General features: G+C 35.9%; 1 protein-coding gene across 1 annotated transcript in view; it reads left to right on the top strand.

Moving 5' to 3' along the window:
• UNC13C (unc-13 homolog C) overlaps positions 1 to 16,229 on the top strand; it is a 142,101-nt gene that overhangs the window by 42,025 nt on the left and 83,847 nt on the right. Inside the window, exons 7-9 of the mRNA XM_064157581.1 lie at positions 3,967 to 4,194; positions 7,147 to 7,288; positions 14,938 to 15,107. Of these exons, the coding sequence (XP_064013651.1) occupies positions 3,967 to 4,194; positions 7,147 to 7,288; positions 14,938 to 15,107 (540 nt within the window). The remainder of the gene's footprint in view (positions 1 to 3,966; positions 4,195 to 7,146; positions 7,289 to 14,937; positions 15,108 to 16,229) is intronic.

Genomic DNA, 16,229 nt, shown 5'->3' with positions numbered 1-16,229 from the left:
TTTTTCCTGTGTGGTAAAACACCTCCACATGATTCTATGATATTTGTATGCTGATCACACTTCCTCCTGTGCTGCCTTTCATGCTGCAAAGAAATAAGCTCCTAACTTTCTAAAGACTGAGCTGCTTTTCAGGATGCCACAGTGGTGCAGATAGCATGAGAAATGTATCCATGCCTGGAATAGTTGGATCTTGGCTAAAACAGAAAAGCTAAAGATACACATAATGTCCTATCTTCCTTTTCACTTATCTGGAGAAAAGGTCAGTCTGGAGGAAAAGTCAGTCTAGAGATTCCCTGGGCCGTATTACCAGTGCCCTCAAAACATAACAAATGGTCCAGAACACTATGTTGCCTGTGGTTGATAGGGGTTTTTTTGGTTTGTTTTTTTTTCAAATGTATCAGGAATAAGAATCTGCAAAATGTAAATAGGATTGTCAGTCACCTGTTCTGTAAACAGTTTGGAAACTCTGAACAAATGAGACTTGAAAGAGTAAACCTCTAGAAGGCAAACTGCAGATTTGAAAGTATTTACCACACCTAAGGATCCTATTCTTCCTACTAGTGTGCATATGCTTTTGAACATCCTGTCCTTTTTTTTGCAACACTGGGTGTGTGTACTTTGAAAATTAGACTCATACACTGTGTTTCGTTTATGTTAAAAAACTTTCACGTTCCATCAAAGACATTAATTGACCACTGTGGATAGTTAAATCCTTATTTCTAAGAAAGCTGGTGCTGACCATCTCATAAAATTAAATGAATGTGGTTCGCTGCCATTAGTTTTACCAGAGTCAGACTTTGGGCCATCTCATAATTGCTAGCAGACATTGGCCTCCAAGCTTCTGTGATTTTTTTTTCCCCAGTATATATGTAATGATTGCTAATGTCGACTGTAGAAATGAATTAACGTCTCAAACTCTTTAAGGTCAATATCTTAGCTTGTTCTAAATTAGCTTTAAAGTAAATCAGTAGTACTTCCATTATAGCTCTCATCTTCAACAAGATATCCCTTACTAGTAATAGATGTAATATTAAATCAGAATCGATTTCAATCTTGTTGAGTTTGTATTAGTCCCTAGGGTAAAGGGGGCTTGTTAACTTCCTCTGCAGTATAAGTTACTATATTGACTTAATTAGTCTGATCAATACTGCATGAAAAAAAGCTGTTCATATACTGTCAGCAATAGTGGTTGTAAACATGGGTGCACTAAATAATTTGGTATATGTAGGAGGCTATGCTGATTTTTCAGTAAAACATTTTAATGCATATTACAATTTTGTCTGCACTGTCTCAAAAATCAAGGTTTTCAACAGACATACATTAGTGCCATTCAGATTGTTAGGCTATGATGCTGTATCTGTACTTTTTAAGGAAGGTGAGAAACTAAGAATTAAAAATTTATTTCCATTTTGCAGGCTATCATTTCTGTCATGATCATAAGAGTCATTTTAACTGGTATTTGGATTCAGGGTAGCATTTACTTCTTTTTTTACTGATTTCTAATTTTTCAGTGTAGAAAATCCTTAATCACAAGAACTCTGATCTTCAGCATTCAGAACAGTTAGGTACACAAACCAAGAGACTTTTAACATTTCTGAAGGTTTATTAGCCCTGGAAAAAAACACTGAAGAAGCCATATAATTCAGTCTGCTGACAGTCTGAAATCACTGGTATCTCATCCCATGCTTTTCCAATCTTATGACATTATGTCTTCCTACTTAGCTATCTCTTTATTTCATCCTCTGATATACTAAGAAACCTTCATACACAATGAAAGCAGTGAAGAAAACAAAGCATACAATATTTGTTCTGCAAGGCTTCACTGAAATCTTGTGCTGAAAGATGACCCCTTCTAGCTCTAATGATGTGTTGGTAATTTCTTCAGTCATTGGAAGCTGTGTCCCTCAGCAAAACAATGATATCAAAAGAATACAGTGGTGTTTGATCATATTGTGGAGAAAGAATATTAAATTATTAAGTTCAGTATTAAAATATCTGATTTCTAATTGCATTGCAAGTTGTTCAACATCATTTTGTCTTAATTTAACTATCCATTTGAAAAGAACAATATATTGCTTTAGTCCTCCCAGGAGTTGAGGATCGCTAGTGAATGATGTTTTCACAACTCTCTGCAAGGGTGAAGCATTTACTGCTCCTAGTGACGATGATGGTAATGATTGCCATAGTCGGTGCTGGGAGCCCTCAAGTAGTGTTTAACAACATGATCTAGCATTCGTCAGTGCTTCTACTAAATGGTAATGTTTTACTGAATAAAATGTGTAGTATTCTTGCATCTTGTTTTATATGCCTGTATGCAGCCTCTTCAGCACTGCAGGGATTTAAAAATTTTTATTCCAATATTTGTCACACTGGTTTAACCTCCCAAATCTGATCATTTCTTTAGGAATTGTTGCCAACGTATTGGCAAAATTCAGTGAGTGCTGCTGCATCTCAGAACTGACCCTGCAATAGCTTTTTCAGTCATTAGGTTTCAGACACAAGCCTTTGCAGCAAAGCAGAACATTTCTTTACTGCAAACATATTTATTTTAGTTAGTAGATTCTCTGCTCTGTACTGATAAATACATCTTTCTGTTTTGTAGGAGGAAGGAGACTAACTTTTTAACTCTGCAGAGTTAAAAAGATCTCTGTTCCTATCTCACTTTTCCTAGAACCTTCTTTGTGTGTACTAGACAGCATTTCTTGCAGAAAGATTCTGGTTGGTTCCAGTCTTAGAATTCTTGAAAAAGCATTCCCTTTATTCAGCTCCAGCCTCAGTATGAAGCCATGCCTACTCTTTGGGAAGCAGGGTGTGGAAGACTGGCTTAAATAGCCATCACAAGATTTCACTGTTGACATGGAGCTTTGTGAAGCACTGCTTTATTTATGCATGATGTTTAAAGAAGGGATACAGTGAGCTACTGATCAGAACAAGGAGGTTGGGTCAGTGTTACGGAACTGTTTGACATTTGAAGTAGTCCCAGACTAATCTAAATGCTTAAATCAAATGAATGCTTTTGTTCAGTATATATTATATTGAGTGGGCTTATGTAATAACTGTTTTTATATTGTATTTTCTATTAGTGCAGGCAACATCAGCAAGCATTGAGATATATCTGGAAGATGTCAAAAAAGTGTCTGAAGCTGCTGAGCCTGTTTCTTCAGATTGCTTGTTAGATTTTCACTGTGGGAGACCATAGCAGGAGTCTAGATTAATGTCCTTACTGCTGGACATAAAATGCTCTGAAAAATGAGGTGTAAACTTTACCTGGTTTAAATACACTTCCCATTGATTTTGGAAGGATTTTATCCTCAGGAACCAAGTATGGTTTCTTGTACCATTCTACTCCAAAAGGAGAAAGGAATCAAAATATTGTTAAGTCATGCCAACTTAGGAAAAAAAAATAAGGAATTATTCACGCATGGAGGTGTTCAAGAAAAGACTGGATGAGGCACTTAGTGTCATGATCTAGTTGACTGGATAGGGCTGGGTGATAGGTTCGACTGGATGATCTTTAAGGTCTCTTCCAACCTGGTTGATTCTATGATTCTGTTATTGAAGTCTGACAAGTAACAGACAGAGCACAGAGCAGACAGACCCAGATAATGTATGTTTCTGCACAGCTTTCTGGAAGAATCAGTATGTCCAGTTATGCAAGAAAAGTTACTCTTCTTTGGATGTTTTCACAGTATTGGATAACACTGAATCAATGAACATTTCCAGGTATAGCACAAACCTAATGGAAGTTGTGTATTAACATGTCATATTAAACTATTGACAATTTTAGGTGTCACAAATAATAAATGTAAGAGGCTTGATATTATATTATCCATGTTTCATCTGGATAATATAATAACATATCTTTTGAGTGTTGAAGTACTAAAAATTGCCTGGAGACTCTAGAGGAGGAAAAGAACTAAGACAGCAACTTTGTAATAAAAGTATTGACATTTTCTCTCATTTCAGGAGCTGCTGAGAAAAGTTCCAAACATGGTGCAGAAGATAAAACACAGAATATTATTAGCGCTATGAAGGAAAGAATGAAGATTAGAGAGAAAAACAGACCAGAAGTGTTTGAAGTGATCCAGGAAATGTTTAATATTTCCAAAGAAGATTTTGTACAATATACAAAGGCAGCAAAACAAAATGTTTTGGATGGGACATCCAAATGGTCAGCAAAAATAACCATCACAGGTAAATTTTCTTCTGAGCTGTTCATTTTAAAGGCTGTTTCTTTTCTAGTCACCTGGGTTAAGAACAAGATTTATTGTCATTAGAGCTGGAACTGTGTGTTCTGTTGACTACTTGGTGCATCTATAAACAGTTGGATTTATAGCATGCAAACTGGGGGAGCTTTAAGTTGCAGCTGTTGGCAAAACAACTTTATATTCCACTACTCTAGGAGGGAAGACAATTATCTCCTCTATCTCCTACCAATGTCCCCTGTGTTACCTTTGCCACGAAGTGCACGAGTTCACAATTGAATTTATGGGGTTTTAATGACAGTAATGCTAAGAACATTGCAGTTTGCAATTCCAGACCCTTTTAGTTTGAAATGCCTCATCCATTCTTGTTGCTTGACTAGCAATGTGTTCCAGTTTAGTGAAGCTGAGCCAGGGAAATGTGTGCACCCAGAACATACTTGATATTCCTTCCAACTACATTACTCTGGTTTCTCGTAAAGATTTCCAGATCCACTGATTTTGACATTTCAGTTTTTGAATTAAAATCTCAGCACAGAAAGTCTAAATTAAAGCTCAGCTGACAGGTCAGCCTGACTGTAAGTGATATAAGTAGAGACAAGTACAGATTAAACTGAAAGACCATAGAATTGAAAAGCAATAATGTGAAGGGCTCTTTGCATCAGAGGACTTCAGTTATATTTCACATCTAAATTATCCTCTATTTTGTTTTAATACCACAAGAAAATAGCAAGTCCTCTTTTTATATTAAAAGTCAATTAAATATCTTTCTGTGGGATTTGTATTGTTTCTGTTATGGAGGATAAGGAGGTAAACTTCAGGAACTTTAGCTAATTAGTTTTGCTAAAAATGAGGGGAAAAAAGCTGTATTTTTTAAACAAACACTAGTGTGTACTTAAGTGACATGCATTTTTCTCACTGCTTAACAGCAACTTGCACAAAAGGTATGATTAAGTCAGTTCTTTGTGCCTGATATTTCACACTTGTAGATATGGTAATATTCCTAAGATGTTTTACAAGATATTTGGCATATTTATCCTCTTTTTTTTATGAAACAGGAGACTAGGATATGAGACTAGTAAATGTGCAAATATTTTCAGACTGTCTGTCTGTTGGGTAAACACTTTACTAGGATTGGTACAAAGCTCATTTATATTGCTGAATGACTTAGTTCTTCCCTTCTAAAGGTAAAACTTATACTGCAGAGTGTGAGTTCTGCAGAATCATGACCTAATAAATGAATTGTCGTATTAGGAAGTAATGCTGGAAGGGATTTCTGCAGTATATTCAAACCTTCTGCTAAAACAGTTAGATTAGCTTGTGTAGCTTTGTCCAAGTTAGATTTGAAACTCTCCAAGGATGGAGATTCTACATTTTCTCTGGGAAATCTGTCCTGCTTACTAGACAACCTGTTTCAGTTATTAACTACTCACATTGTAAAAGTGTTTCCTGAATATCCACCTGGACTTCTCTTGCTGCAGCTTACAGCTATTACATTTGATTATTTCACTGCCTTTGAGGAGAGGCTGCCTTCATGGAAACAGAATAGTTTGAGCTATAAGGAACCTTTAAACATCATCTAGTCCAACCACTTTGCAATAAGCAGTGGCATCCTCAACTAGATGACCTTGTTCTGGAGCTCATTGTCTCTATGACATATTTTTTAGGTAGTTGAGAACTGCAGCTTGATCTCTTACCTTTCCTCTTCTCCAGGATAAGCAAATGCAACACCCTTAGCCATTTTTCATATATCATGTGACCTAAAGTTGTGCAGTTGGCAACTTTCCACTGGACTTTCTGCAGTTTGTCAGCCTCTTTTACTGGGGAGCTTCAAAGTCTGGAAACAAAATATAATTTGAGCATGGCTTCACAAGTGTCAAATAAATGCAAGTGAACACTTCCTTCAATTTGGTGACTACTTCCTGAAGAGGGAATGCAAGATTCTCTCTTCATGAGAGAATTTTCCACACCAAGTGAAGAAACTTAGAGACAATCCTGAAGTAATTGCTGTATTTTAGAGAATAGTGGAAAAGGACCTAGGGTTTCTGAAGAGCAAAATTCATAATCTCTGGTGGGAATAGCAGCAATCTTTCCTTGATGGCATTTTAGAGGTGTACCGAACAGTAAACCTAAGCCATGCTCATGCTAGGATCTATGGCAAGTGTTTTCTCTGCAGCCCTGTAGATTTGCAGTTTGACAGCTCTAGCTTCTCCTGAGAGCTCCAGTTTTATAAATGATTATGGAAAAATCAAATGATGTGTGCTGGTATTTGTGATACAATACATATGCATTACACCCACTTAACTGTCAAAAATGCTGACAAATACATAAACACTTAATGATAATTGATCTAGGCTGTCACCCTGTCTGTGTTAAAATAGGAAGTATTCTGGAAATCCTCACAGGTTGTCTCTTGTATGAAGAAAACAAATGACAAGTCATAACTATACCCCTCATGTTTAATTTCATAATCCACAGCACAGATTTCTCAAAACTGGAAGTTTTCTTCTGGAAATTCTAATTCAGATCTTTGGGAAAACTTTGGAAATATTTGTTGGGAGTTGAGAATGGAATTTTTAGGGAATTATTAGACTGAAGGTTATACAACACCATTATATTAATTGTCGTAGTGATTTAAACCAGTTTGAGAAGAGTGTCCGAATTATGCATCATGAGAGAAGTATTTGTTTTGTGCTCTGTAGTAAATTTTTTAATGTATTACTCTATTAAAGCACATTTCTAAATTGTATGCAGTCCAGAAGGGTAGTTAGACAAGCCCTGTCTATCTCCAAGTAACAGCCACTACGAAAATTCATGCAGGAAGCTTGCTTTTGAGACTTTTCAGTTTGAGGGCTTTGTTTCCCATTGCTGTTGTTACTGTCTCCTTTATTTCTTGGCAATGAAGCTATGAGGGTTAAAGCACAATTCTCTCCTATTTTTGCAGTTCTTTGTGCTCAGGGCTTACAGGCTAAGGACAAAACTGGCTCGAGTGACCCATATGTTACTGTACAAGTTGGCAAAACCAAGAGGAGAACAAAGACTATTTTTGGAAACTTGAATCCAGTATGGGATGAAAAATTCTATTTGTAAGTACAGAAGATATTATTGTTTCATGCTTTTCTAAATCTACATTTAGGTCGTAGAATGCTACCAAGTTAAAGAATTATTTGTTGTCTGTACTGTGTATATTCATAGCATTAATAAAACAGCAAGTTCTGAATGGAGAGAGTATGAAAGTTTACTGTAACTTTTTCATATAATAATCATATCTTTCATAATTATGTCTTAGAGGAATCTATTTGTAAACATCTACTTATTCTGGGTTGTTTGTGGGTTTGATTTTTTTTGGGGGGGGCTGGAAACTAAGTAACAGTTTTCTGACTTTGACCTTACACACCAAATGTTTGCATTAGAAATGTTTTCCTATACCTCAGATACTGACCATGCAAGTTAAATGTGGTTTTATTCAATATTACTATTATCCTAGGTTAAAGTGGGGAATTTCATAGTAACTAGTATGCTTCAGGTTCTGGGCTGTCTGTTCCAAGGCTGAGCGTTGTCCAGAAAGCTGACATGAGAAAAATGGTGCAATCCTCCCAACTCCTTTCTTTGCCCCCAGCCTCTGAACAGAACATGATATAGTTTGTTGTCAGCGTACCACAGAAGTTCGACCCAGAGTGCATAGTAAACATTTCAGTCTGTAATACATTACTAAGTTCTGAATATGATCTCATGGCAGTTCTGGCAATGTTCCTAGAACTTCTTTCAGAAGCAGAACGCTCTAATTCACAGGTACTATGCTGATCCTTTCCTGAAAATATTGCCTTAGGATACAACACATTCCTGACTGAGATGTGACCACTCTGATGAGAGTATTGATTTTCTCAGTGTTATTCCTCAATATTGTAGTTTAACCCCAGCTATCCACTACACTGCACAGCAGCTCTCTCACTCCTACCTTTTCTCTCAGTGGGATGGAAGGCAGAATCAATGAAAAAAGTAAAACTCATGGGTTGAGATAACAGTTTAATAAGTGAAATACAATATAATGTATTAACAACAACGATACTAAAGAATAATATTAATAAGTGTGATGGAAACGAAGATAATAGACATAAATAAAACCCAGGAAAAGACAAGTGATGCACAGTGCAATTCCTCACCACCCACTGACTGATGCCTGAGCAGCAGTTGGGCCCTCCCAGCCAAATCCTCCATTCTATATACTGGGAATTACATCCTATGGTATGGAATACCCTTTTGGCTAGTTCAGGTCAGCTGTCCTGGCCCTAATGCCTTCCAGCTTCTTTTGTACCTGCTTGCTGGCAGAGCCACAGGAAATGGAAAAGTCATTGACATAGGGCAAGTGCTACTGAGCAACAATTAAAACATCAGCATGCTACCAACTTGTTTTTCTTGCACAGCATTACCCCACTATTAGGAAGAACCTTAACTCTGTCCTATCTGAAACCAGGACACCACTCTGCATGTAGCAAAAATATTTCAGCATTTATTATTTCTCAGCATGATTGCTGCATGCAGTAGTCTGTGGTGTGCACTTAACTATTGTTAAAGTCAATTAAAGATACTGAAAGGCTAATATAAACCCTAGGTTTTCTCTGGAAATTTTTTCGTGAAAAGTAACCATTTATTTAGCCAGATTTTTAAAAGCTGTTCAGTAAAGTTCTAGACTACTCTACCCTGGAAGAAGCTACCACAATATTATCACATAATATTAGGAGCTATTTAGTGGAAGCTGTGTGAAAACACAGTAAATTATGAAAAGAATAAATTACAATAATAAAAAAGGATATACAATTTTGGTATTAAATGCAATGGTTTCATTTACGTTTTTACTGAGAATATATGCAAATTGCTGACACATTGTAACAGTCTAACCTTTTGATAATACCTTGCAAAAGTCTGTGTGTATGCTTAATAGTGCTATTCAAAAGGGGATGTTAATTTCACACAACTTGATGAAACTTTCCATCAGTGATGATAAAAATTTGGTGCCTTTTTTTTTCCTGAACAACCTTGAATTTACAAAGCAGCAGCAGAACAGCTCAGGATCTTGCTTAACTTAGTTGTTTGTCTTGCGTAGTATCAAGAAGTTGAATGACCAAGTCAGCAAACTTGTTACAAATTTTAAAATGTGCTTTCTCAAAGATTTGGAAGAAAGAGTCAGGCTTTTTTTTATCCCAGGAAGAGTTCAAGGATGTTGCTAGGTCTTGTAGGAAAAAAATTAGAAGGGCAAAAGCCCATTTAGAACTTAGGTTGGCCACTGCCGTTAAGGAGGATAAAAAATACTTCTATAAATACATTAATGGCAAAAGAAGGGGCAAGGACAACCTCCACTCCTTATTAGATGCAGAGTTCTGGGCCACTCAGTTCAAGAGAGATGTTGAGATACTGGAGCATGTCCAGAGAAGGACGATGAAGCTGGTGAGAGGCTTGGAACACAGCCCTGTGAGGAGAGGCTGAGGGAGCTGGGGTTGTTTAGCCTGGAGAAGAGGAGGCTCAAGGGGGACTTCATTGCTGTCTGCAACTACCTGAAGGGAGGCCATAGCCAGGTGGGGGTTGGTCTCTTCTCCCAGGCAACCAGCAACAGAACAAGGGAACACAGTCAGAAGTTGTGCTGGGGAAAGTATAGGCTGGATGTTAGGAGGAGGTTTTTCCCAAAGCAATTTCCCATTGGAATGGGCTGCCCAGGGAGGTGGTGGAGTTGCTGTCCCTGGAGGTGTTCAAGAAAAGGCAGTCTGAGGCACCTAATGCCATGGTCTAGTTGATTGGATAGTGCTGGGTACTAGGTTGGACTAGATGATGTTGTAGGTCTCTTCTAACCTGGTTGAGTTGATTCTGTGATTTCAGCAGGGCTCAGATGTCCCTGAAGGCTTGCAAATATTTTGTTGTGTTTTCTCATCCAGCACTAAGCATTACTGTCATCTGCTGGTCTAGCAACAACATTAATAAAAATCCTCCAAACATTGCTAATAGCGTACAGCTCCCAAATAACTGCCTTGAACTGGATACCTTTTCAATAGCACTTGTATTTTCTTAAATAAACTTGCCTCCCTGACTTATTTAATGCACTGGATTTCAGTTGAAGCTATATGAGCATTTCTCAAGTGTATTAAATAAACTATAAAAGTTTACCAACAAGACTAAATCTGAAGTAGATAAATATAACTATTTAATTGACTCAGGAAGTTTCATTTAAATTAGGTACTTTAGTAAATATTTGATTGCCTTTTTAAAAATCAAATAGTAATCATCGTTATAACTCCTAAATGGTGAATTGCAGAAATAAAATATATCTCAAAATCTTACAAGCATATATTTACTTAAACTATCTAAACAGTAATTTAAATCTCCAAAACATGAACTTGGAAAACTATTGGCTTCCCACTGTGCATTTGCTCTGTCATAGCAAATGAGCGAGGACAGCATTCTAGTTAGTTTTATCACACATCACCCAAACGTAAATGTTATAGTAAGCAGATCATGAGTTTTTAGGACAACATAATGTAGCCCTCTGCTAAATGACCATGGAAAGCCAGCATAGATTAGTATCCCCTAGCACCAAATACCATTGATAGTTTAGAGACCACAATAGCTGAAGTCTGTGTGTTGATCTGAGAAGCTGTTCATCTGCTTCGTATTTTGAAGATTTCCATTTAGAGTTTCTGATGAATTGAGAATTTCTAGTTAACTAGTTCAGACATCCAGCTGTCAGTCTCTGAGAGACATCCTACTAATTAATTAATCTCAGAGTCTCAGCCTCAAAAAACACAGCAGAACACCCTCAGAACTAATTTGAATGATCAATTATTTGTTCAGCAACAATGTTCTTCAGTTTCATGGTACAATATGTTTGGTCTTTTCAAACTGCTATCAATCCAAGTTAATTTTATACAACTCTCTTTTTGTTGTGACAGAGTAAAATAATGCAAGAAAAGACATAATTAGTCTCATTCTCCTTTATCAGAAATTACAGTCTATGACCACACTGTAAAGACTTGAATTGCCCAAACTAGAGAAGAGACAAGTAGTGGAGGTAAGGATGTCTTTAAACACATCCTTTCTCCTGCAAAGAGGAAAGGAATAATCTGTTTTTCAGGCTTGCTGTTACAGTACAAATAATAGGCATAAGTTCCATTCACATAGGCTTAAATCAGACTTCAGAAAACTTTTGCAGATAGTGATACTAGTATTCCAGTAGGAGTAGGAAGATTTCCTAAGAGACAGTGGGGCAATCTCTAAGCACTGAAGAGCATGGACAGACTTTTCATAGCAATGCAATGAGTGTTTTTGCTGCTGACTTGCAGTAGAGGCAACAGTAATAATAACCATTCATTAGCAATGAATGCCTTCCTGAACTTCATTCTACTGTTGTCTTCCATGACCATGTAGTTTCTTTATAATCACATTCCATTCCCAATCTAGACCATACAGCATCCAAGATATTGTGATCTAGGAGAATAAAATTAAGAATTCATCAAGGTTCAATTCCTGAATTGTTTTATGGTAATTGTTACAGGACATGTTTTCTTTATACTTCTTTATAAGGGGGTTACAAAAAACAAATGAACAAAGCTAACAAAAAAAAAACACTCACAACGAATCAAATCAAAAGAAAGCAAACAAAACCCAACAACACACCCTCCCCAGACCTCTCCTGTGCTGTGTTTGTTTTTTTTAATCTCTGCCATGTTTTGAGCTGTTGTTGTTTTCATGTAAGTAGTTCACACAGACAAGCAGCACTTCACTGTTTGTGTTTTTAATTAAGTCTCTGTTGACTCACTGAATGAATTACAGCATTTAAAAGTACAAAGTACTGTTTCTCAGTGGTCTGCATCTAAATATCCACCTGACATAAAGATACGAATATTAAATCTTGCTGTGGTTAGTGTTGTAAAGTGATGTGTACCAAGTTTTCTTATCAGGCTTTAGTGTGTGTGTTTGTGAAAAAAATGCAGGCACTTTTGTAACAGGCTAAGGAAATACAGAAGTAGAGAAAGGAAATGAAAACAAAATAGAGAAAAAAATTATACTCAGTTACCACAAACCAGCATGATTCCTCATGTGCTCTTGCATAGACTGAGTGGCTGTTTTCAGCTGAAGTAGCCTGCTGAAAACATTAGATTTGTCCATCAACAACCAAAGTGAGTCATCTGAAACATAGGTAAATCATGTTGGCTCTGGTTTTGACATTTCTGGAGAGTTATGTGGTGAACATTACTTTGATCTTAGAAATTTTTATTGGAGACTAGAGGGAATGTTTATAGAAGAAACGTCTCACACTTAGATTTTTATATATATAAATATATATATATAACTCTTTTTGCTAATGCTTCAGGAGAAAAGAAAAAGGCCAAGCACATTTTGAGAAGAGGAATAGGCACTGTAAGATAGAAGCAAGCAAGATACTTTTAGAGTAATTTAATCTATCTGTGAATCATTGTCCCAGCTGTAAAATTAGAAGAATAATATAAGGTTTTCCTTTTCTCATTTCTTTGTTCTGTCATATTCAAGGATTTTTTTTTTTAAAAGAACCTGATCATTTTATGTGACATTGAAAAGTTCCCAGGGAGTCCAAGACCAGATCTAAACAGATTTTTCTATGTTATTTATAACAGGAAAGATTTTTTTTCCACTTCTTTGAAGCTTTGATTAAAAGTACTGTATGTTTTGATTCTTGGACTACTCATTTGTGAAATGCAATGCAAATTAAAAGTTAATTTAGAAAAAAGATGAGTTCTATTAACAGAGCAGATATGATAATGAGAGTCACAAACTGCCTCACCAGTGATGGATCTCTCTATGCCACTGCAGCAATCCTGTTCAGTGTTTCAATTGGATGTACAGCTAAGTGCAATCTAGGACTATAACAATGCTAAGCAACAATTCATAGCCATATTTTAAAGAAATTAAATGATTTCTAGGTCTGGTCTTTTTTCTTAAGGCAAGTTTTTTATCTGATGCATCTCTGTCTTCCTATATTACATATGTCCTTACCAATAGATTTGGAATTTTGTGGTTGGTCAGAGAAATTTCACAGACTGCCTAATACTATACCTATCATGATCTATGAAAATGAGGAGTCATAGATAAAATCCTAACAGCATCCTCAATATGAGCTCATCTCATAATAGACACCAGAGAGCTCACATGAAGGGCTAATTTATGAAAATCCCAATTATGGGTGAAGATTCAATAGGTGATTACACTTTGTTAGATACCAGGGAAGCCAGTCATAAGACAAGATGAAACTAGGCTTCATTAGTTTTGCTGATCACAGAACAATGTGGGTTTAAATTACCAGAGATATCTGCAATGTTAAAATTTGGAATGCAGACAGACACAATCATTTCTGTGACACTGAGTGATGTCACAGTGAGACAGAGCAAATGCTGCATGTGCCATTTTTGTGACTGATTTGCCTTGACAGTAATAGTACCATTTAAAGCACTTTGTGCTTCCAAAACCCATTACCACCACTAATTAATTCTTAGAACACCCTTGAGGGAATCCAGTTGGGAGATAAGTTACAGTATTACTGTTTTAATGCTGGAAACACTGAGACAGGTCACTGAGCAGTGGTGGTGTTTGGAATAGAATTCAAGTAAGAATTCTTAATCTAACATCAGGCTAAGACTTTGCTGAAGATGAAAACTTACTGCCACACTTTAAGGTTATCAATAGAGATAATTCAAGATTTGTAATCTGTTGAATAGTTTGCTAGTATTACGGGATGGACTTAAAAAGCCTGGGTTAGTACAGATTCATCAGTGTGATATGGCTTCTAACTGATGGCAGATCTGTAGTAGCCATTAAATGTCATCAGAGAGTTTTTCATCACCAGACTTCTGCGGTAAGGGGTTTACAGTGGAATAATTAAAACCTAATAGTGAACAATAGCAAAAGAGTCTTTATTGTGGCTTACAGGAATAAGCAGCATTAGAATTTCTTTTCTAATTGTGGGACAACATATGCAAGATAGAGTTGGAAGTAAATTTTTGTATCTGCTATTAACACTGCAGATTGCAAGTGAAGCCACCTCACTCACTTGTACATGTAGTATTTTCTCAAATCCACTCAACTCAAAAGGAGTTAGTAAGCTACTTACATTTGCAAGGATTTTTTTCTCTGTATGACATTCTGTCTCTCCTCTTTCTCCTTACCAGGGAATAGAGGTCTTGGAGAAAAGTAATATATAATTTAAAAGAAAGCCGCTATTTATTTTGCTAGGTTTTCCTGATTGCCTGCCTTGCCTTGCTGTGATGTTTGTACATACTTGATGGAGTTATTTCAAAAGCTTTCTGCCATATGCTGGAGATGTTTTCTAAGATTTCCTCACTTTTTGTGTTATAACATTCTAGGCTACTACTTTTGTGATCTACTGTATGCACTATGTACCATTCCTGAATGAATAAATCTCATCCAACTGTATCTTTCCTAAGATAATTGTTAAAGTACATATTACAAATTTGAAATTTTAATAAAGAGTTTTATACTCATCAATTTATATTCAGTAATAAAATTATATATATAGAGAGAGAATTTGTTCAAGTTAATATCTATGTATGATAACTGTAGTTTTGTCCCTGGCCTTTTATTCCATTGAGTGTTACAGGTTTGTATTCTGTCATTTTGTACAGAAATTGAGGACAATGAATTAGCAGTAGAAATGTGTGTAGCCTCTGTCTATAATTATTTTTGTTATTTTTTACAGTGAATGCCATAACTCTACAGACAGAATAAAAGTGAGAGTATGGGATGAAGATGATGACATCAAATCTAGAGTAAAACAACATTTCAAAAAGGAATCAGATGACTTTCTTGGACAAACTATCATTGAAGTAAGAACACTGAGTGGAGAAATGGATGTATGGTATAATTTAGGTATGAATCTTACTACTTACTTTGTTTGTTTGTTTGTTTGTTTAAACAAATTTAGGTAGAACCTCAGTATCTAGATTTGTGACCTCAAAAATATGTAGCTTTTGGTGCAAATATACAACAAATTAAATATTACATGTTGATTTGAAAATCAAAAATACATTTCCTTGGCTTTGATTGAATGTTATGAAGGTTACAGAGAGCAGGCTAATCACAACAATATAATATATATATATATATATTTCATGCATATTTTAATGTAAAATTAAAAACATGTATGGATACCCAACACTTCAGACTAGCCTGTTCAATTACAATAACATTCTCTGAGAAATACATCAAAGAAGGCATATAGAATAATCCAGCAAATATTTTTCTGATTGTCCACATTAATTTTATCACATATTAAAAAAATAAATAAAATTTTGTACCATTCTGGGCATAATCATCTTTGGGTTTCACCGTGTTGCACCTGTTGTTCTCCATGAAACTCACTTGTTTGAGTTTTCTATTCTCTGCATGACAAATGTGTTTACATGCAGAGTCTCATACTGCAGGCAGCCTGCTTGTGCTTGAAATACTCTCTGTTGTCTTTAATTACTACACCTTCTTGCCTGGGCAGGTCTTAAGAAGTATAATTCTTTTAGCCAGAAATAAATCAATGAAAGCTTGAAAGCTTGTCTCAGAATTTACTTTCTTTATCTAAATCTAAACATGAAACTGCTTTTTAATTGTGAAAGTCTCTTTGGGTGTACTAAATGTTCTGGGGTAGCCCTTTAAAAGTTAATCTTCTATATTTAATGATAAAGATGTGATGGTAAAATTTTTCTCTAGCTTGCCTGCTCTCTGAGAAATACAGATGAATTATGTGACATGATTTTCTGTAATTATGGAGTGTTCCTTTCCTACTCAACAGTACTTGCTTCCTTGTCTAGTGTTTCATTTTTCTGTGACAAATATGTGTGTGTCAGGGAATTAAATTTGTTTTCCTATTGACCAGGAAAAGAAAGCCTTGCTTTATTTCCTATTTATAAGACTTTTTGAAGTTAAGATCATTGGGTCATTACAAATTCTGAATTTTATTCCTCGAAAAATGAAACTCATATAAATGATTGTGAAATGAAT

Source organism: Pogoniulus pusillus, chromosome 17 (genome assembly GCF_015220805.1).
Source record: "Pogoniulus pusillus isolate bPogPus1 chromosome 17, bPogPus1.pri, whole genome shotgun sequence".
NCBI classification, from domain to species: Eukaryota; Metazoa; Chordata; class Aves; order Piciformes; family Lybiidae; genus Pogoniulus; species Pogoniulus pusillus.
Note: the sequence above shows the minus strand (reverse complement) of the source record. Positions and strands in the feature narration are given on the sequence as shown.